Below are 23,591 nucleotides of genomic sequence, written 5' to 3'. Positions count from 1 at the left end.
TTTTCATATCTGTTATCCCCATTAATAATAAGATTCAGGCACTGGATGGGAGAAGCACAAAATGATAGTGTAGTAAGGGATGCATAGTTGAGAATCTCCTTTTCTTCTAAAAGTGTGAAAAATACAGTAGCAACATGGATTAGGGCAGGGGGGTGCCCAACTTCAGTCAAGGGCTACAATATAGTTGAGTTTCAGGAATAACTAGGCTCCAGCCAATACCTTGACCCTGATTTGTCACTCTGTAAGAGAAGATGCAGCACTTGATGGGCCTTTGGGCCGACAACAGTGACTGTTCTTAATAAATAGCCATCTCTTCACTAAGACAAAATGTGAACCATGATGTTTTAAAAATCCAGCATTAAATACAAAAGTTCCCTAAATGCTATATTGAAGAATGTGTGTACATTAAAAAAAAAACAAAAAACTGCCAGAATACAGAACCCCTGAATATTGTGAATCAGTAAATACAACTATTGGGGTAAGGAATAATGTACACTCCTAGTGCATTTCTAAAAGCTACTTCTCTTCCTTCACAAAGTAGGCTTTAAAAAGCCCAAATCTAGAAGCTTTTCTTGTGGTAAAGTGTTAGCACTCTGAGCACAATTCTGCTAGAACTATTTTTAATTATGGGTGCTAATTTCCCTGAGAAAGGGCTACTTTTCCAGTTTGAGATTACTGTTACTGTTGTAAAAGGAACCTGAAGACATTGAATATATATAACATGTAGCTCTACACTGTTACCTTTGTAAGTTGCTTTGGGCTAAAAAGGCAGGTTATAAATAAGGATGGTATGGCAAACTAGCTGTGTGATTTGTTTTCCAACCAAAGCATAGTTTTCAGGTCCATTTTTTTCTAACAAGAATTAAAGATATTACAAATCAGCAGCTGCTGAACTGTCCTATTCTTTACTTTCCTAGCTTTTACATCTCTTTATTGAAGGCTGATTATGTTGGAGATGTATCTGTGGGGGACTAGGGAACAAACCCAACAACAGACATCTTCAGCTTGGAGAGCTTGAGGATCTCTGCTAGTTAGAGGATGTGTGCTTGAAATATACCCTTTGAGTGTCACCCCATACTAATTCTCTTACCTTCTGTTGCTGTATCATCAGCTTGGAGAAGAGAGGGCTGAAGGGGATATAGAATGTTGCTACTATTTGGGTTTCTGCTAGGTACTTGTGACGTGGATTGGTCACTGTTGGGCACTGGAGACTGGGCTAGGTGGACCATTAGTCTGATCCAGTATGGCTAGTCTTATGTGCTTATGCTATAATTTGACTGTGGGAAAACAATTTTCATGTGCTGGTTCCAAACATCACGTGTTTGAACTTATATAACTTTGTCCAAACTGCATCCTTTCAATGTGCCCCCCCCCCCCCCCCCAGTTTGCTCTAATAGAACCCATTAAAACTTTTTTTTGTTTGGTTTCTGGTGATTTTAGTCGTGGGTTCCCAGAGCCAGTCAAATATGATAGATGGCTATAAAATCATGAGTGGTAGTTTCTTACAGAAAGAATTAGGGATTTTTGAAGATGGTTCTTGTTTTCAATCTATGCAGAAGGGGTGCAGCACACTGCCTTGACATATCGTGGGCTGGTTTTCTAAATAAGGCATCTATTACGGATGCTCAAAGCTATTTTACTTTTATCTCAAAGATTGTAGATGCTCATTTGTGTGACTCAAATATAGGGGGAGCTGTGAATGTACAGACGTACTTTTTGTTTTAAAAAAAATGAAAATAGCATCTCAGGAAACAACTGTAATGTGTTAAAATGACATTTAAGTTGTTACTGGGGATACACGATGCTGAACAGAACAATAAAATTAGTCAAAAAGGACTTAACTACAACCAACTTGTTAAAATGGACAGAAATGTGCTTGTGATTTGTGCCTACTGTAAACTTCCCCACAGGCCTATATTCACTGAATATTCAGATTAATATGACTGACTTTCTACCAATTTTAAAAGAACTAGCTGGTTGTTCTAGCAACAGTAAAGTCTCTGGTAAGACCAGGAATCATGGGTAGTATTATAGCACTGCCCATTGGGGCTGGTTTAAGATACAGCAGGGCCCAGGGCAAATCCCCTCTTTTCCCACCTTGTTCCATCTCCCTTCCTTGCCTTCTCAGAAGGGCCTTGCTGCAGAAGCCATCCTCACAAGCTGCCCCAACACTTTCCCTCTCTGCTGTGATCTGCCCAGGCAGAAACAGGAAACTGAGGGGAGGAGCAGGGGAGCAGATTGCAACAGCGAGAGAAATCTTCAGAGCAGCCAGAGGAAGCTTGTGAGGCTGGCTCGTACACTGGGGCCCCTCTAAGAATGGAAATACACTTTTAAAGAAGACCAGGAAGGGTGGGGGAGAGAGAAGGGGAAGAGAGGCCTGGACCATGGGAGCCCCTGGAGCTGTTGCCCATTTCTAGTTGCCTATAATGCCGTTTCAGAACATGTACAGAAAGGCGGCATCAACTGTAGAGATCTGTCTCCTTGACCAAGTGGTGTGTACATCATAAACAGAAGGAGTAATAGTGGGCCTTATAGGTCTGTTGTAGTACCATGGCATACCCTAGGTTTAAATACCCAGCTGCCTAAGTTGGGGATGCAAGAGTCACAGCCTTTGCAACTCCTGGATAGTAAGGAGTCAGTCTTGGTGGACAGTTTTAAGACCCCTGAGTGTAAGGCTAAAAAAGCAGTAGCCCAACCAAGGGGCTATCGTTCACTAACTGACTAAAATAAGGAGAAATTAATGTTTTACCTGATAATTTTCTTTTTATTTGTGCTTTACATTATTCCAGAACTTGAGGGTAGTTGTGCCTATCACAAAATCATGCTGTGTCCTATAAGCCCTGTGTGAACCTGCAGCGCATCAACTCAACAACTTTGAACCTGACCCATATAAAATGACTCCTCCAACAAGTGTGGGCAGAGAACCCTTAATTTGAGGAATGAGCAAAATCACTGGTGGGCTTCTGGAATAGTGTAAAGCACTAATGGGGGGAACAAAATAGGTAGAGACAATTTCTCCTTCGGTAGCACTGCTTCATACTATTCCAGAACTTGTTAATGTCCACAAGCAATCCCTACTGAAGCCAGGATTCTGGTGCAACATCACAGTGCTGACAACTGCTGTAGAATGAGCTGCCACATCAACTTGATAATCCTTAGCAAGGGTGTGTAGCGATGCACGGGTCACTGTCTTACAAGTATCAGCTGGAAAGACCAACTGGGTCCCCACCCACAAAGCTACAATACACCTCATAGAATGTGCCCCCAAGGCCAGCGGTTGCATCCCTGCCAAAATATAAGCTGAGATAATGGCCTCCTTTAACCATCAATCAATGGTGGGCTTTGATGCTGCTAAGGACAAATGAACAAGGGGGGGGGGGGGGTGCTTCTGTATACAAAGGGAGAAAGGAACTTGGGGGTGATTATGTCTGATGACCTTAAACTGGAAAAACAGGTAGAAAATGCAATGGTCAAATTCAGAAGCACGATTGGCTGTATAAGGAGAGGGATGACCAGCAGGAAAAAAAAAAAAAAAGAGGTGATAGTGCCCTTATATAAGTCTCTGGTGAGGCTCCATTTAGCGTAGTGTGTGCAATTCTGGAGCCCACACTTACACAAAGGAAATAAACAGGATGGTGTCGGTCCAGAGGGCGGCTACAAACTTGGTTAGCAATCTTGGTCATAAAACATATAGGGACAGGCATAGGAACCTCAACATGTTTATGCTAGGAGTGGTGGATACTTGGAATGCCCTCCGGAAGGCGGTGGTGGAGATGAAAACAGTAACAGAATTCAAAAAAGCGTGGGATAAACATAAAGGAATCCTGTTCAGAAGAAATGGATCCTCAGAAGCTTAGTAGAGATTGGGTGGCAGCACCGGTGGTTAGGTGGGGCTAGTGCTGGGCAGACTTCTACAGTCTGTGCCCTGAAAATGGCAGATACAAATCAAGGTCAGGTATACATATAAAGTAGCACATATGAGTTTATCTTGTTGGGCAGAGTGGATGGACCGTACAGGTCTTTTTCTGCCACCACTTACTATGTTAAGAGAGAGAGGGGAGATGATAGAGCTATTTAAATACCTCAGTGGTGGTAATATACAGGAGCTGAGCCTTTTTCAACTGAAGGAAAACTCTGGACTGAGGGGGCATATGATGAAGTTAAGAGGAAATAGGCTTAGGAGAAATCTAAGAAAATACTCTTTCACAAAAAGGGTGATAGATGCATGGAATGGCCTCCCAGTGGAGGTTGTGTAGACAAGGACTGTGTCAGAATTTAAGAAAGCGGGGAACAAGCATGTGGGAGCCCTTAGGAAAGGAAGAGTTAGTGGTTGCTATAGAAATGGTAAGTAGTAGTACTAAGGATGGGCCCTTAGCTGCCGTCATGTTTCTATGAGCCAGAGGCTCTTGGCAAGAAGCTGAGAGGTCTTCAGTAGGTAGTAGTAGTCGATAGGACAGGCAATGTTTCAGAAATGCAGGTGCTGAGTTTTTTTTTTGTTTTTTTTTTTTTGAAAGACACAAAACCTTGTGGGTCATAATCCTCCTCCAACAACTCTCTCAGGGAGGGTTCCTCTGGCCCCATCAAAACCGCATCTGACGGTGTCAGAGAGCGAAGAGATCCTGGCTCTAATAAATCCTCCAAATAGACTTGTTTCTGAGGAGGAGCTGGGGTTACTGGAGAAGCCCAGAGCCTGAGCAGCAGGGACTGGCCCCTGCTTCAGGAGACAGGCCAGGTGAAGAAAAAAAAAAACAGCACTACAAATTCAGGCAAGAACATCTGCCCCAGTGACAGAGGCGCCCCTGTATGCTGCTGAAGCCCCAACTCCTCTCTCAGGAAAAGCATGGCAATCACCACTGTGCAGCCTTGCCAACGTATCAGCAGCTGCAAAATGGCTGACTTTGCCATGCTGTGCCAGGGCGAGGAAGCAGCAGGCGCGTCTGAGGAATCCAAGTGCTCCTGAGGGACCAGGTGTGGGAGAGACTCTTGTGTGGTGCCCTCATCTGAGGTGTTCACCAACAACTGAGCCTAGTTTACATGCAGAACACTGTCCCAAAGGAGGATGCCTCTGCTGGGGTAGTCACCATAGCTGGGGCTGAACAGGCAGCCTTCCCCCATACAGCACAGACCCCCAATAACCAGGTCTGATTTACCACAGCTGACAGGCTCACCTCAGAACTCAGCCTATCTGCCACTGATGAAGATGAGTGTACTACACTCAACTTGCAACACAGCAGGGAGCCCATCAGGTAACTGAGCCTGACTGAAGCCTTCCCAGGCCACACTTTCATTTGCTTTCCGATTTGGGATTTTTTTTTTTTTAAGAATGCAAGGATGCTGAATGTGATGTCCCCAGTGAAGGGGGGGGGGGGGGGTGGGGAATTGGGCAAAGGAACAAGTACTTCAGCTGCAATGCTCAATTAGGAGCCAGCTCACCACCTGGACCAGGAGCAGCTCCTCACAGAACTTGTGCCAGTTATGACCATCCCACTGCTGGAGATAGAGAATACTGAAGAGCTGCAGGTCTACTCAATGGGCACAACCAACCACAAGTTCTGGAATAGTGTGAAGAAGCGCTATAGAAATTGGGGGGGGACCTAATTCCCAGGTTGATGTGAAGACTCATAGTGCCAGCCGCCAATCCTGCATCCATTCATATCAGAAGCCTACAGGAGGTGGTTTTTAAAATGTGGAGCAGGTGAGAAGAAAAAAATGCAATTAACATCTCCCCCTTCCCTCCACAAATTACAGCAAGGAGGTGCAGTGAGATGAAGCCTTTAACTCACAGCTTTATATAGGCTGACAGCACCGACATATATGGTCATGACTGTCATCCAAGGTATGTCATCTCAAATACCAGATAGGCCTTATGTAGTAAACCAACTTATTAATTTGATCAAGCTCCCTTCCACACACTCAAAATAGTTACCCTTGACAAACTATGAAGAGAGAAAAATGAAGTCAGCTCTTGATCAATTTTCACTCATCACAAAAGAGAAACCACCACTACAGCACATTTTCAGCTATCAACTACTAAACATGGATTTTTAAAACTTTTTATTAAGTACAGTAGCCACTGCTAGAAAACAACAGCTACTGCCCAAGACCACCACAGAAACTCTGTGTGCCATAAATGTCTTCAGAATAAATACTGGAAACTGGGCAGATTAGATTCTACATTTGGGTGTTTACATCTAAAAATTCCAATTATACCTCTTGACAGTAAATTTTCCTTAACTATCCTCTTTCCTTTACTCCCTGATGCCCAGGATGTTATCTTCCCTCCAGGGCAAAAACTACCATCTTCTTTTTAAACATTCATGATATTAACCAAGGACAGTCAAATTCAGCACAATTGTAAGAAACACAGTAACAGGTAGTGAGCGAGCTGCAGGTGAGTGTTGCTGCGCTGGATTCTCTAGCAGTGCTTTCTTTGTATGTCACGTAATATCTCATTTACATGCAAGCCCAAACAGAAAGCTGATCAGCTCTATGCATGGAAAATGATGACTACATTTTAATCATGGAACAGTTAAATATGATGGGGTGGGGGAGGAGAGGAAAAACTCACTTGCTGTGTAAAAATAGCTTTATCAGACTTTAAACTGGATAGACAAAAAAAAATTATACTATTGCTAAAAAAATGAAAAGTAAAAAACTACATTGTTTTACCAAAATGTAAAATCAAAAACTGATGCAAAATCAAGGTTTTCCAGCAGAGCTATGGAGTGATTTGAAATGTTAAGAGACCCCCCACCCCCCTTTTCCTTTCCCACCCTCATTCCTGGCTTGTTTTACAGCGATTGGGGGGGGGGGGGGGGGGGGGGAGAGAAAAAAAAACACAACCCCAAGAATTTCTAAATCCACATGTGAACGACAAAAATACTGTATATCTACCAACATCTGGATTAGGTAGGTCATATCTGAAAGGCTCACTGCCAGGATAGACCAACTGGCTCCTGCCTTTGTTCCCTTTGAGGAATATACAATCATGGTATTTTTTTTTTAACCAGATCACACACTAAGCGCTTTATCATGCTGCCATAGACACTGATGTATTCAGTCCTTAAAATAATCACATGGAGATTTCTTTTAAAAGATGTGTCCGTGCCAGCCCCTCCGTGTCCCAGTGTACACTGAGGTAGTTCAGTAGGAGGTACAGCCTCTGGAATAAGCAATGTCTTTTCCATCAGACTTCTCTAGATGTGTTTGCTTGCCAGCATTAAGGCCACCTGTGTTTCAGTTTGTTTTTCAGTGCTGAGAGTTCACTAAGTCCTTTTTTTTTTTTTAATATATATATTTATATATATATTCCCTTTTTTTAATATAATTTTTTTATTTTATGTTTTTGTTTTCACAGGGCCTATTTACCCACCTGGGTGTGAATGGTTCCCAGTATTCTGGGTGGTACATTAAGGATCTCCTTTTTGGCACCTTAAAGTTAATATCTGTTTTGTGTTTTATTTAAAAAAAAATAATTAGAAAAAAAAAAACAGAACCAAAAAGCAAAAACAAATAAACACACACAAATCAAAATTGTGAAAAGTTTCTACTTCTGGCTGTTTGGCTCACTCCTTGCCACAGATGGTGTTGTCCATGTTAACTGCTAGGACTATGCCTTCTCGTTCCTCGGTCTTGATTCGTTTCAGTTCAGGCTGTTCTAGCTGGTCTCCATTTTGACGCTTTGTCGGAAGGGACGCAGACACTGATGCATGAGTAGCTAGCATATGTAAAGGGCTGGATGCAGCTGTGATAAAAAAAAAAGCAGGTCAAATACTGGACTAAAATCAAGTGTTTTGGTGTCCCTCACAATATTTTGGAACACAATACAAAGTTTTTGGGACCCAGTAGCTTCTTCAGTCAGAGTCAGCCATTATTATACTACGGCACCACATGCAATCAGGCTCTACTACCCAAGGTTTTCCCTCTATTTCATCAGTCCACCCCACCCAAGTCCAGCCCTTGTCATAGCTACCCATAGGATGATATGGACATTGGATAACTCTGTTCCTTAAATAAATGAAGTAATAATTTAAAAACTGTTGTGGTGTTCACTCAGGTTCCCTTTAGCTAATGCAGTATTACATTTTTATTTAAAGATCAGAAACCACACTTGTATGTAACATCAGGGGAAATCAGGAGGGGGAAATCTTTTTCACATTAGTCTACTTAAATAAAAAGTTCATTCATTGAACACTGGTTATTAGTTTATTGCTTGTCTGGTGGCCTGTCTTTTTGTTGTAAAAAGTCATCAATCCAGCTGATATTTCAGATTGGTTAAGGAGATCTGTCTTTTTGTTGGCCAGGTTTATTGGCGATTGGAGTTGTCAGAATGTTTGCAGTATTCATGCTTATAATAATAAAAATCTATCCAGACAAAAAAAATGCAATAAACCATCAAGGAGAACAAAGGCTGAGCAGAAATGACTTTACCTTCTAAAATGTGATAAGCACTAATTGCACTGAGATGAACGCTAATGAGTTGGTTTTTTTTCAACCTAACCCAGAAAGATGTCAAAGGTATTCAGCTCTTGCATGGGGCAGGAAAAAGGAACTATGGTCTTTCCATCACAGCAGATGGCAAACCTCTTCCACCTGAAACTGTTAAGACCATCTCAGAGTCTCTCGTGAAAGTCAACAAGATGTCTGAAATGCTATCATCAAGCAGATTCAGAGTAGCTAGGGCTATCCTTTCAGTATGCATGCTCTGAGGGAGAGGGTTCTAAAGCTGAGATGTAACGGTGTTCTCTGAGCCTGAGTGATCAATGCTGAGGAATACCACAGCTTGAGAGATCCTATGGAAAATTCCAAAAAAGGAAGTAGCCTACTTGCCTGGGTCAGTAGGAGTCTATGAGAATCATGGTTCTTTGATATTGGTTGAACTTCAAGACAGTCTTGGTTACGAACACAATTGGAGGGTATGCATGAAGGCATCCAAGGCTAGTTTGACATGTGACCCTGCCCTAGAGCATAACCAAGGCACCCTTCTATTCTTTAACACAACCACTCACCTTTACCTTGTGAGCTTTACCTTGTGAGCTGGGAGCTGCGCTGGGCATTTTCAGACTTGGTTTGATTGGTAACTGAGGTTACCTGTGTCCTGGTCTTAATATCTTCCTGATAAACTATTGACTCCTTTATTCTATTTCACCCCCTTTTTATTCTATCCTATTAACACAAAAAACCCTGTCATTTCACTTGCAGAGGATCTGACCTCTATAAGTTTCTTATCTGTCTCTATCCTATTGCCTATATTGCACTGTGATTTTATATTTTTATGCTGGCATTGTTTTAAAGGGATTTTAGAGAACTGTGTTTTGAATATCTGTGCTAGTGATTTCATCTTTTTATGATGGAATTGTCTTAAAGGTGTTTTCATTGGAACTGTGTCTTAACCTGTGCCAAGTGTTTTAAACCTGTGACTTAATCTGGCGACATTGAATCTGGTGTCTGTTTTCATTAGAATTGTGTGTTGAATCTACACTGCCAGAGACTTAATTCAATCAATTTTGGTTACATAGCATCTGGTGACTCATAGCTCTAGAGGAGGAGCAATTTTGTTTTGAGCTGGGTAGTAGAACCTAAGTTTACCTTGTGAGCTGGGAGCAGCACTGGGCATTTTCGGTTTGATTGGTAACTGAGGTTACCTGTGTCCTAGTCCCACCCACCCCTAGTTAAACTCCCTTTATATAGGGCAATCAAGGGACAAGTATCTTCATTACACCTAACTGGCCAATCCTAATTCTTGTTATTCCCTCTCATAGTTCACCTTTTCACACGTGTGAATCACATCATTATGACCTTCATTCACTGCAATATATGTTCTGCTTTAATCTTAAGGCAAACTAATATATGTTCTGCTTTAATCCTAAGGCAAACTATCTGGAACCTCAGAGCTTGTCCTATTTGTCTCCAAATATCAGCCTTGAAAGAAGAGATCAACAAACTCAAGAAGGAATTACAATTGAAGAAGTGTCCAGGATTACTCATTTCCCAGCTAATTTACCACCACCACTGCCTCAGAGAATGAAACATCAGAGGAATAGATGGGTCACAGTAGGCTCTAGTAGACTAAGAAGATCTGTGACACAGAAACTCGCCCTTCCAAGCTTTGCCCGTCAAATTCTTTTGCAGTGTTGCATCATTATGATAGCGAAAAATGAAGTACTGTGGTAGAACCAAAGGCAATGAAAATAGCACAACCCCAGAAACATCCCCCAACTAATGACAGAATTGTGAAAAGCAGAAAATTATTACTGCTCGGAGACTCCATTATCAGAGGCATAAACTTAGGAGCACAGTTCAGGGGTTCCAACATAGTTAAATGTCTTCCAGGATCTTCAGCTACAAGATATATAGACCAAATACTGAAAGTGATCCAAGAAGAGAGCGAGGCTTCCAACGCTGATGTAATTCACCTGGGGACAAATGACCTGGACAACAATAGCAAGTTTACAGCACAGAGGGCGTTCCAGAAGTTTGGGGAGGGACTGAAATCTTTGGTTCGGACTGTGGCTTTTTCTGAAGTAATTCCTATGTTGGGGAGGGGAGAGGAAAGACTACGCAAAACAGAGGAATTCAATAAGTGTCTTGAGTCTTGGTGTAAAGAAGAAGGTTTTAGATACATAGGAGAATGGGGTAATACGTGGCAAAATAATAGGCTGTACTGTAATGATGGGCTACATCTTTCTGTGATGGGAAAAAGGATCCTTGGGGAGAAATTCCAACAGTATGTTTCTAGACATTTAAACCAGAGGGAAAGGTCATGTAAATATAAAAAAACCACCCAAACTCACTAAGAACATGGAAAGCTATGTGCACAAATGCTCGTAGTCTAAGTAAAAAGGTTCAAGACTTTCAAGCCCTGATGTTTGAAGAAAACTTGGATATTGTTGCTATTACGGAGACGTGGTTCAACGATGCTCATGTATGGGATGTGACCGTACTGGGCTATAATCTTTTTAGGAAGGATAGAGAGGGCCGAAGAGGTGGAGGAGTGGCTCTGTGAGAGAATATCAGAGCAGCTGAAATGTGGGGAACCTGGGGAAAAGAAGAAGCTTTATGGATCGTCCTGGAAAGAGAAGACGGAACCTGTATCCACACGGGAGTTATCTACAGACCTCCTGCGCAAAGGAGAAGTTAGACAAGGATCTGATAGAAGATATTCAAAAGATTGGTATGAAAGGGGAGGTGCTACTGTTGGGAGATTTACATAAGTACATAAGTATTGCCATACTGGGAAAGACCAAAGGTCCATCAAGCCCAACATCCTGTTTCAAACAGTGGCCAATCCAGGTCACAAATACCTAGCACGATCCCAAAAAAGTACAAAACATTTTATACTGCTTATCCCAAAAATAGTGGATTTTCCCCAAGTCCATTTAATAATGGTCTATGGACTTTTCCTTTAGGAAGCCATCCAAACCTTTTTTATACTCTGCTAAGCTAACCGCCTTTACCACATTCTCTGGCAACGAATTCCAGAGTTTAATTACACGTTGAGTGAAGAAACATTTTCTCCGATTCGTTTTAAATTTACTACATTGTAGCTTCATTGCATGCCCCCTAGTCCTAGTATTTTTGGAAAGCGTAAACAGACGCTTCACATCTACCTGTTCAACTCCACTCATTATTTTATAGACCTCTATCATATCTCCCCTCAGCTGCCTTTTCTCCAAGCTGAAGAGCCCTAGCCGCTTTAGCCTTTCCTCATAGGGAAGTCGTCCCATCCCCTTTATCATGTTCATTGTCCTCTGCACCTTTTCTAAATTCCACTATATCTTTTTTGAGATACAGCGACCAGAATTGAACACAATATTCGAGGTGCGGTCGCACCATGGAGCGATACAAAGGCATTATAACATCCTCATTTTTGTTTTCCGTTCCTCTCCTAATAATACCTAACATTCTATTTGCTTTCTTAGCCGCAGCAGCACACTGAGCAGACGGTTTCAACGTATCCTCAACGACGACACCTAGATCCCTTTCTTGGTCTGTGACTCCTAACGTGGAACGTTGCATGACGTAGCTATAATTCGAGTTCCTCTTTCCCACATGCATCACTTTGCACTTGCTCACATTAAACGTCATCTGCCATTTAGACGCCCAGTCTCCCAGTCTCATAAGGTCCTCTTGTAATTTTTCACAATCCTCCTGCGAATTAACGACTTTGAATAACTTTGTGTCATCAGCAAATTTAATTACCTCACTAGTTACTCCCATCTCCAGGTCATTTATAAATATGTTAAAAAGCAGCGGTCCGAGCACAGACCCCTGGGGAACCCCACTAACTATCCTTCTCCATTGAGAATATTGACCATTTAACCCTACTCTCTGTTTTGTCTGATGTGGATTGGAACGTCCCGTCTGTGGAATCGGAAAGAAGTAGGGAGACTGTGGATGCCTGTCAAAGTGCCTTGCTCAGACAAATGGTGACGGAACCCACGAGGGAAGGGTCGATGCTGGATCTAATGCTCACTATTGGAGGTAGTGTTTCCGATATCCGGGTGGGTGCCCACCTATGTAATAGTGATCATCACACCGTATGGTTTGATATAAGGGCGAAGGCGGACTGCGGACGCACAAAACTCAAAGTACTGGATTTCAGTCATACTGATTTTGATAAAATGGGTGAATACCTGAAGGAGGAGCTGTTGGCGTGGGAAGGCGTAGGAGAAGTAGAAAAACAGTGGTCCAAGCTAAAGGCTGCTATAAATATGGCAACTGATCTTTTTGTGAGGAAAGTAAACAAAAACAAGAGAAGCAGGAAGCCTATATGGTTCTTCAAACAAGTAGCTGAAAAAATAAGAGCAAAAGAGGATTTGTTCAAGAAATACAAAAGAACGCAACAAGAGGCTCACGGAAAAGATTATCGGATTAAACTGAAAGAAGCAAAGAGGGAAATACGGCTAGCGAAAGCACAAGCGGAAGAAAAAAATGGCTAAAGATGTAAAGAGAGGTGACAAGACTTTTTTCAGATATGTTGGAGAAAGGAGAAGAGATAGGATTGGAATTGCGAGACTGAAAGATAATGAGAATTGCTATGTGGCAAATGATGAAGATAAAGCGAACATGCTAAACAATTATTTCTCTTCGGTGTTCACGGAGGAAAATCCTGGAGAAGGACAGTGGTTGGCTGCCGAGGAGAAGAAAGAGTTTATAAACAGCTGGAGAATCTGAAGGTGAACAAAGATATGGGGCCGGATGAGATACATCCCAGGATACTGAAGTAGCTCGGAGAGATCCTTGCGGGACCTCCTAAAGATTTATTTAATAGATCTTTAGAGACGGGAGAGGTTCCGCAAGATTGGAGACGAGCAGATGTGGTCCCTCTTCACAAAGTGGAGACAGGGAAGAAGTGGGAAACTACAGACCGGTAAGTCTCACGTCGGTGGTAGGAAAAATAATGGATTCTAGAAGATTACCCTATGCATATTCTTAAGAGGGCATATAAAAGAGCACGATACGCCCATAGAGCCTGGTTGTTATCCTCTAAACAAACATCTAGGGCCAGATCTTTAGCATGCGTTCTTCCGTTTTCCCACCAGGCACCCAAAATTGGGCAAGTGATTCACAAATACTGGCACGTGTTGGCAGTACATTTGGAGTTCAAAGAACACCCCAAGGTGGCATATCGTCGCAAATCAAATTTGGGTGATTAAAAAGATCTACCCCACAAACATTTGATGGACAGCACTCCCCGTGTGGGAGGTGTGTTTACTGTAGATATGCCATGATCACAAATTAGATTGTGATTCCGGGATCCAACAGGTTCTTCTAATTACAATCCAATACTAATTGTAATAGTGAGAGGGTTGTATACTGCATCATGTGTCCGTGTGGAAAATATTACATTGACCACACTAAAAGAATACTAAAAAATAGGTTAGCGGAACACATTAGCAATTTGAAAAATCTAAACACAGAAGCTCAGTTGGTTTCCCACTGGATCAATCAGAAACATAAAATACATAGTAACATAGTAGATGACGGCAGAAAAAGACCTGCACGGTCCATCCAGTCTGCCCAACAAGATAACTCATATGTGCTACTTTTTGTGTATACCCTACTTTGATTTGTACCTGTGCTCTTCAGGGCACAGACCGTATAAGTCTGCCCAGCTCTATCCTCGCCTCCCAACCACCAGCCCCACCTCCCAATCACCGGCTCTGGCACAGACCGTACAAGTCTGCCCAGCACTATCCCCGCCTTCCAACCACCAGTCCTGGTACAGACCGTATAAGTCTTCCCAGCACTATCCCCGCCTCCCTACCACCAGCCCCGCCTCCCGATCTTGACTAAGCTCCTGAGGATCCATTCCTTCGGCACAGGATTCCTTTATGCTTATCCCACGCATGTTTGAATTCCGTTACCGTTTTCATTTCCACCACCTCCCGCGGGAGGGCATTCCAAGCATCCACTACTCTCTCCATAAAAAAATACTTCCTGACATTTTTCTTGAGTCTGCCCCCCTTCAATCTCATTTCATGTCCTCTCGTTCTACCATCTTCCCATCTCCGGAAAAGGTTCGTTTGCGGATTAATACCTTTCAAATATTTGAACGTCTGTATCATATCACCCCTGTTTCTCCTTTCCTCCAGAGTATACATGTTTAGTTTAGCAAGTCTCTTCTCATACGTCTTGTAACGCAAATCCCATACCATTCTCGTAGCTTTTCTTTGCACAGCTTCAATTCTTTTTACATCCTTAACAAGATACGGCCTCCAAAACTGAACACAATACTCCAGGTGGGGCCTCACCAAAGCAAATGATACATACCTGTAGCAGGTGTTCTCCGAGGACAGCAGGCTGATTGTTCTCACGACTGGGTTAACGTCCACAGCAGCCCCCACCAACCGGAACAAAACTTTGTGAGCGGTCCCGCACGCAGGGTACGCCCACCGCGCATGCGCGGCCGTCTTCCCGCCCGTGCGCGACCATTCCCGCTCAGTTGAATGACAAGCAAAAATGAGTAAAAACGCAACTCCAAAGGGGAGGAGGGAGGGTAGGTGAGAACAATCAGCCTGCTGTCCTCGGAGAACACCTGCTACAGGTATGTATCATTCGCTTTCTCCGAGGACAAGCAGGCTGCTTGTTCTCACGACTGGGGTATCCCTAGCTCTCAGGCTCACTCAAAACAAGAACCCAGGTCAATTGAACCTCGCAACGGCGAGGGTATAACAGAAATTGACCTACGAAGAACAACTAACTGAGAGTGCAGCCTGACCAGAATAAATTCGGGTCCTGGAGGGTGGAGTTGGATTTAAACCCCAAACAGATTCTGCAGCACCGACTGCCCGAACCGACTGTCGTGTCGGGTATCCTGCTGGAGGCAGTAATGTGATGTGAATGTGTGGACAGATGACCACGTCGCAGCCTTGCGACTCTCTTCAATAGTGGCTGACTTCAAGTGAGCCACCGACATTGCCATGGCTCTGACACTATGAGCCGTGACATGACCTTCAAGAGCCAGCCCAGCCTGGGCGTAAGTGAAGGAAATGCAATCTGCTAGCCAATTGGAGATGGTGCGTTTCCCGACAGCGACCCCTTTCCTATTGGGGTCGAAAGAAACAAATAATTGGGCAGACTGTCTGTGGGGCTGTGTCCGCTCCAAGTAGAAGGCCAATGCTCTTTTGCAGTCCAATGTGTGCAACTGACATTCAGCAGGGCGGGTATGCGGTCTGGGAAAGAATGTTGGCAAGACAACTGACTGCTTAAGATGGAACTCCGACACCACCTTTGGCAGGAACTTAGGGTGAGTACGGAGCACTACTCTGTTATGATGAAATTTAGTATACGGACCATGAGCTACCAGGGCTTGAAGCTCACTGACCCTACGAGCTGAAGTAACTGCCACCAAGAAAATGACCTTCCAGGTCAAGTACTTCAGATGGCAGGAATTCAGTGGCTCAAAAGGAGGTTTCATCAGCTGGGTGAGGACGACGTTGAGATCCCATGACACTGCTGGAGGCTTGACAGGGGGCCTTGACAAAAGCAAGCCTCTCATGAATCGAACGACTAAAGGCTCTCCAGAGATGGCTTTACCCTCCACACGATAATGGTAAGCACTAATCGCACTAAGGTGATTCCTTACTGAGTTGGTCTTGAGGCCAGACTCTGATAAGTGCAGAAGGTATTCAAGCAGGTTCTGTGCAGGACAAGAACGAGGTTCTAGGGCCTTGCTCTCACACCAAACGACAAACCTCCTCCACTTGAAAAAGTAACTCTTTTTAGTGGAATCCTTCCTATAGGCAAGCAAGACACGGGAGACACCCTCAGACAGACCCAACGAAGCGAAGTCTACGCCCTCAACATCCAGGCCGTGAGAGCCAGAGACTGAAGGTTGGGGTGCAGAAGCGCTCCGTCATTCTGCAAAATGAGAGTCGGAAAACACTCCAATCTCCACGGTTCTTCGGAGGACAACTCCAGAAGAAGAGGGAACCAGATCTGGCGGGGCCAAAAAGGCGCTATCAGAATCATGGTGCCGTGGTCTTGCTTGAGCTTCAGTAAGGTCTTCCCCACCAAAGGTATGGGAGGATAAGCATACAGGAGGCCGGTCCCCCAATGGAGGAGAAAGGCATCCGACGCTAGACCTGCCGTGTGCCTGTAGTCTGGAACAGAACAGAAGCAGCTTGTGGTTGGCCTGAGAGGCGAAAAGGTCCACCGAGGGGGTGCCCCACTCTCGGAAGATCTTGCGTACCACTCTGGAATGGAGCGACCACTCGTGCGGTTGCATGACTCTGCTCAGTCTGTCGGCCAGACTGTTGTTTACACCTGCCAGGTATGTGGCTTGGAGAAGCATGCCGAACTGGCAAGCCCAACGCCACATCCCGACGGCTTCCTGACACAGGGGGCGAGATCCGGTGCCCCCCCTGCTTGTTGATGTAATACACTGCAACCTGATTGTCTGTCCGAATTTGGATAATTTGACAGGACAGCCGATCTCTGAAAGCCTTCAGTGCGTTCCAGACCGCTCGGAGCTCCAGGAGGTTGATCTGAAGATCCTTTTTCTGGAGGGACCACAGTCCTTGGGTGTGAAGCCCATCGACATGAGCTCCCCACCCCAGGAGAGACGCATCCGTCGTTAGCACTTTCGTGGGCTGTGGAATTTGGAATGGGCGTCCCAAGGTCAAATTGGTCCGAATGGTCCACCAGTGCAGTGAAGTGCGGCAACTGGTGGAGAAGCGGATGACATCTTCTAGATTCCCGGTGGCTTGGCACCACTGGGAAGCTAGGGTCCATTGAGCAGATCTCATGTGAAGACGAGCCATGGGAGTCACATGAACTGTGGAGGCCATATGACCTAGGAGTCTCAACATCTGCCGAGCTGTGACCTGCTGAGACGCTCTGGTCTGGGAAGCCAGGGACAGGAGATTGTTGGCCCTCGCTTCGGGAAGGAAGGCCTGAGCCGTCTGAGTATTCAGCAGAGCTCCTATGAATTCCAGAGATTTGGCTGGCTGGAGATGGGACTTTGGGTAATTTATCACAAACCCCAGCAGCTCCAGGAGGTGAATAGTGCACTGCATGGACCGGAGAGCTCCTGCCTCCGAGGTGTTCTTGACCAGCCAATCGTCGAGATATGGGAACACGTGCACTCCCAGCTTGCGTAGATACGCCACGACCACCACAAGGCACTTCGTGAACACCCGTGGGGCAGAGGCGAGCCCGAAGGGCAGCACACAATACTGAAAGTGCCGTGTGCCCAGGCGGAATCTGAGATACTGTCTGTGAGCTGGCAGTATCGGGATGTGAGTGTATGCGTCCTTTAAATCCAGGGAACATAGCCAATCGTTTTTCTGAATCATTGGCAGAAGGGTGCCCAAGGAAAGCATCCTGAACTTCTCTTTGACCAGGTATTTGTTCAGGCCTCTCAGGTCTAGGATGGGGCGCATCCTCCCTCTTTTCTTTTCCACAAGGAAGTACCTGGAATAGAATCCCTGCCCTTCCTGCCCGGGTGGTACGGGCTCGACCGCATTGGCGCTGAGAAGGTCGGAGAGTTCCTCTGCAAGTACCTGCTTGTGATGGGAGCTGAAGGATTGGGCTCCCGGAGGACAATTTGGTGGAGGGGAGGCCAAATTCAGGGCATATCCGCACCGCACTATTTGGAGAACCCACTGGTCGGAGGTTATAAGAGGCCACCCTTTGGTGAAAAAGTTTTAACCTCCCCCCGACTGGCAGATCGTCCGGTACAGACACTTTGATGGCAGCTATGTTCCCATGGATCCAGTCAAAAGCCCGTCCCCGGCTTTTGCTGTGGAGGCGCAGGGGGCTGCTTAGGCGCACGCTGTTGACGGGAACGAGCGCGCTGGGACTGTCCGTGCCTGATGAGGCCTTCGGGCCGGCTTGGTGTACCTACGCTTGTTATAGGCGTAGGGCGCAGCCTGCCTGGCCTGGGAAAAATGTCCACCTGCTGAGGTGGATGCTGAAGGCGCCCGGTGGGAGAGCTTGTCGAGGGCGGTTTCCCGCTGATGCAGTTGGTCCACCAACTGCTCGACCTTCTCACCAAAAATATTATCCCCCCGGCAAAGGACTTCGGCCAGTTTCTGCTGGGTGCAGTTGTCCAGGTCAGAGGCACGCAGCCATGAGAGCCTGCGCATCACTATACCTTGGGCCGCAGCACGAGATGCCACGTCACAGGTGTCATATATACCCCTGGACAGGAACTTTCTGCACGCCTTCAGCTAACTGACCACCTCCTGAAAAGGCCTGGACTGCTCCGGGGGGAGCTTGTCGACCAGGTCCGCCAGTTGCTTCACATTATTCCGCATGTGTATGCTCGTGTAGAGCTGGTAAGACTGGATGCAGGTCACGAGCATGGAAGATTGGTATGCCTTCCTCCCAAACGAGTCCAGAGTGCGAGACTCCCGCCCCAGGGGCGCCGAAGCGGTATCCCTTGCCCTCTTGAAAGCAGAGTCCACGACCGCCGAGTCATGAGGCAATTGGGGCCGCATTAACTCTGGGTCCGAGTGGATCCTGTATTGGGACTCCGCTTTTTTGGGGATGGTGGGATTAGATAATGGTCTCAACCAGTTCCGAAGCAGTGTCTCTTTGAGGACATTGTGCAACGGCACCGTGGAAGACTCTCTAGGTGGTGATGGATAGTCGAGGACCTCGAGCATCTCAGCCCTCGGCTCATCCACAGAGACCACGGGGAAGGGAATGCAAATAGACATATCCCTGACGAAGGAGGCAAAGGAGAGGCTCTCAGGTGGCGAGAGCTTTCTCTCTGGTGAAGGAGTGGGGTCGGAGGGAAGGCCCACAGACTCCTCTGAGGATAAATATCTGGGGTCCTCCTCCTCCCCCCACGAGGCCTCTTCCTCGGTGTCAGACATGAGCTCCTGCAGCTCAGTCCTCAACAGGGCCCGGCTCGACGTTGAGGCACCGAGGCCTCAGTGGCGTCGTCGAGCGGTGGACTCCCGCGCCGGCGGGGATGAAGCTCCCTCCATCGACGTCGACTCCACCTGCGTGGCGGTCGAGACCGGCGCCGCAAGCAGCGTCGGCGTCGAGGGCCTCGGCGCCGAGCTAGAGCACGCCGGCGTCTCCATCAACGGCGCCGAGGGCGCAAGTACCCCCAGCGCCGGCACAGTTTGGCGCATCAGCCCTTCCAGGATCCCCGGAAGGATGGCTCGGAGGCACTCGTCTAGGCCCGCAGTCGGGAAAGGTGAGGGGGCCGGTAGAGGAGTCGGTGCCGGAAGCTGGTCGGGTCCAGGAGACGGCACCAAAGTGCTGGCACCCTGGCGTGACGATACCTCTACCACAGAGGGGGACCTCTCTTCTCGGCGCTGCTGCTTCCTCGGCGTCGAGTCATCCCTGGCGCCGGGAGCCGGATGCGCTGTGGGCGACCGATGACGGTGCTTCTTTGCCTTTTTTCGGTGCCTGTCATCGGCGCTTGGTGGAATAGAAAAGGAGGAAGTAGATCCCCCTCGGCCTCGAGGGATCGGGTCCGACAGGGTTCGGTCCCGAGGGCCCTGGGTAGAGGGAGTGACAGGGGCCGATTGCCCACGCGGCCTCTCACCCCTGCCGTCTCCGGAAGACCGGCGGGCCGACGGGACCTGTGCTCCTGGGGTCGGTGCCGTCGGTGCCGATTTCGTGGACATCGGTACCGAAGATCCGGCCGTCGACACCGATGCCGTCGAAGTAGACGTCGAGGGGCCGGTGCAAGTTCCAAAAAGACGGTCCCGTAGAACTTGCCTCGCTACCTGTGTCCGTTTCCGGAGACCGAGACACAAGGTGCACGTCTTGGTATCGTGCTCCGGCCCGAGGCACCAAGTGTGAGTGTCGGTCTGTGAGATATGCCAGCCGCACCGACCACACTTTTTAAATCCACTCGGGACCTTCGAGGACATCGACGGAAAAATCGTGTCGGCGAAGTCAAAGTCGTCGATGGTGGCGGTAAAATACACGCCTCGAAAAATAAATCGACCGCGCGGCCACAAGGCCGCAACGAGACGTCCCCTCTAAAACGACGAGGGAAAACAAAGTACTCTCTCTTTTTTTTTTTAAAACAAAATAAAACAGAAAAATGAAGAAAATAGAACGAAGAAAAGCTCGCGGTGAACGCGCAATCTGGTTTCCGGGGCTGAGAGAGAGAGAGATGAACGCGGCTCTCTCCAGCGCGGAAAAGAAAAGACTGAGCGGGAACGGTCGCGCACGGGCAGGAAGACGGCCGCGCATGCGCGGTGGGCGTACCCTGCGTGCGGGACTGCCCGCAAAGTTTTGTTCCGGTTGGTGGGGGCTGCCGTGGACGTCAACCCAGTCGTGAGAACAAGCAGCCTGCTTGTCCTCGGAGAATGACTTATACAGGGGCATCAACACCCCCTTTCTTCTGCTGGTCACACCTCTCTCTATACAGCCTAACAACCTTCTAGCTACGGCCACCGCCTTGTCACACTGTTTCGTCGTCTTCAAATCCTCAGATACTATCACCCCAAGATCCCTCTCTCCGCCCGTATCTATCAGACTCTCCCCGCCTAACACATACGTCTCCCGTGGATTTCTATTCCCTAAGTGCATCACTTTGCATTTCTTCGCATTGAATTTTAATTGCCAAACCTTAGATGTTTGGCATTAATATAAATCTCACCTCCGACCCGGGGAGAAGATGTGAGTGCCCAATTATTCAATATAGAACAACGATACATATTTCAGTGGAACACGGTAGCCCCTTGGGGTTTAAATCTTGAGGTTGAATGGCTATAGATTCATGACGTCAATGAAAGGGCGGCATCCGGTCAGATATTTAATCCATGCGTTGTAAGATACGGCATTACGTTCCTACGTACCATCTGGTAACCCAGTCTCGGAGAGCAGTCCCAGTGGTAAGCAGCCACGTATAGTTTACATGTGATTATAGTCTATGAGAAAATATATACACTAGTAAGATGTGTTAAGTCTAGAGTTTTGGTATATGTTTATTCAACAGATTGCGTGATTTGGTTCTCCTGATGAAGAATTTGACGAAATGCGGTCTTGCATTGAGGACCAGGATGAGTTAAGAAGAAATTGATGTTTGAACTTTTAATGGTTCCTCCAGTAGCCTAGCTCTAGCCCGACGCTGTGGCTTTGTTAAAGAGCAACCAGTTTATTGGCGAAAGGAGTGTAACATCCTTTTTACCCAGCATCTCATTGCACTGTTCATTACATTGAAAGTACTGTGGTCGGTGTTATACAGAGGACATGGACAATTAAGTGTTTTTAGAAACACAGGCCACAGAGTCATGTTCGGCTCTATATGGATTTAAAGTGACCATATCTAAATTGAATTTTGAACTCTATATAATTTGAAACATCATTGTGATCACTATTAATGGTGGGCTTGAATGTATGAATATGGTAGTTGTGAGTGTGAGCATCTGTTGGGCTAGTATGTAAAGAGTTCTGGGGTTACTTGTTGTGGGATAGGGAGATTGATTGACACAGCACAATAAAAAGTAATTTTATATATAAAAAAAAGTGTCGGAGGTGTCGGAGGATCTGAAAGTGAAGAGAGAGGGGCATAACCAGCAGAAGAAAGGAGGTGTTGATGCCCCTCTACAAGTCGTTGGTGAGGCCCCACTTGGAGTATTGTACTCAGTTTTGAAGGCCGTATCTTGCTAAAGATGTAAAAAGACTGGGAGCTGTGCAAAGCTACGAAAATGGTATGGGATTTGCGTTGCAAACCGTACGAGGAGAGACTTGCTGACCTGAACATGTATACCTTGGAGGAAAGAAAAAACAGGGGTGACATGATACAGACATTCAAATATTTGAAAGGTATTAATCCGTAAACGAACCTTTTCCGGAGACAGGAAGGCAGTAGAACGAGAGGACATGAATTGAGGTTGAAGGGGGCAGACTCAAGACTAATGCCAGGAAGTATTTTTTCACGGAGAGGATGGTAGATATGTGGAATGCCCTCCCACAGGAGGTGCTGGAGATGAAAACGGTAATGGAATTCAAACATGAATGGGATAAACACAAAGGAATCCTGTTTAGAAGGAATGTTCCGTGGAATCTTAGCGGAGATTAGGTGGCGTCGCCGGTAATTGGAAACATAACAGAAGCTGGCCAGACTTCTACGGTGTATGCCCTGATTGTGACTGAATAGATAGGGATGGGCTGGAGTGTAAATTTTAAGGGCCTTCGATGTTAGCTTCAGAACTTAGTACAAGAACAGTACTGGGCAGACTTCTACGGTCTGTGCCCTGAGAAAGGCAAGGACAAATCAAACTCGGGTATAAAGTATCACATACCATGTAAAATGAGTTTATCTTGTTGGGCAGACTGGATGGACTGTACAGGTCTTTATCTTACTATGTTACTATGTTACAAAAGATCATCTGAGCTACTTCTAAAGTCCTGAGACCACAGAATTCAGTTTGTCTACCTTGGAGACGTAGTTTGCGGTTTAAGGTAAACGGGGGGGGGGGGGGGGGGGGGGGGGGTTGAGAGAGAGAGAGAGAGATTCACTCGGGGGAGAAGGGAGGGAAGAAAGAGAAAAGGCCTGGAACTGTGAGGAGGAGGAGGAGGGAAGGGAAAAAAAAAGAAAAATGCTGGACCTGTGGGAGGGGTAGGAAAAAAAAAAGAGAAAAATACTGGACCTAGGGAGTGGAGGGGAGTTATGGAAGAAAGAGAGAGACGTTATGGACTGGAGAGCCCTCTACCTACCACCAACACATATACTACAAAGGATCAGATCACACATGTTGTTTCTTCATGGCAGTCTGATCGGCAAATAACAGCAGATCAAAACCCTAGCGCCTCCCTCCCCTCCCTGATGTCAATACTTCAAGTTATAAATTCAACAGGCACACTGGGGATCAACGTCAGCCAGGGCAATGTAATCAAAAGCAGGAGCCAGACTGCGTAAGCTGATCTGATAAAGAGAGAGACTTGCTTTAGATGTTTGGGATAAGAGCAAAGTTTCAGAAAGTAAGACCACAGCATCTTCATTCAAAGTGGAAGTATCTAGCACACTCATATAGTGGTGCACCTGATGGTAAGAAAGCCAGTCACCAGCCTGAAGACCCTCCCCCCCACCTCCTGAATCTGTTCAAAGAACTTTATGGATCCCGCATCAGTCACCAAGTCACAAATGTAATTTAAGCCACATTGAG

General features: G+C 46.2%; 1 protein-coding gene across 1 annotated transcript in view; it reads right to left on the bottom strand.

Annotated features, from left to right (window-relative positions):
• Positions 1–6,037: 6,037 nt before the first annotated feature.
• FOXK2 (forkhead box K2) overlaps positions 6,038–23,591 on the bottom strand; it is a 216,515-nt gene continuing 198,961 nt past the window's right edge. Inside the window, exon 9 of the mRNA XM_030208025.1 lies at positions 6,038–7,744. Within this exon, the coding sequence (XP_030063885.1) occupies positions 7,566–7,744 (179 nt within the window). The 3' untranslated portion in view covers positions 6,038–7,565. The remainder of the gene's footprint in view (positions 7,745–23,591) is intronic.

This window comes from Microcaecilia unicolor, chromosome 6 (assembly GCF_901765095.1).
Source record: "Microcaecilia unicolor chromosome 6, aMicUni1.1, whole genome shotgun sequence".
In the NCBI taxonomy this organism is placed as follows: Eukaryota; Metazoa; Chordata; class Amphibia; order Gymnophiona; family Siphonopidae; genus Microcaecilia; species Microcaecilia unicolor.
This window is presented reverse-complemented; position numbering and strand designations above follow the sequence as displayed.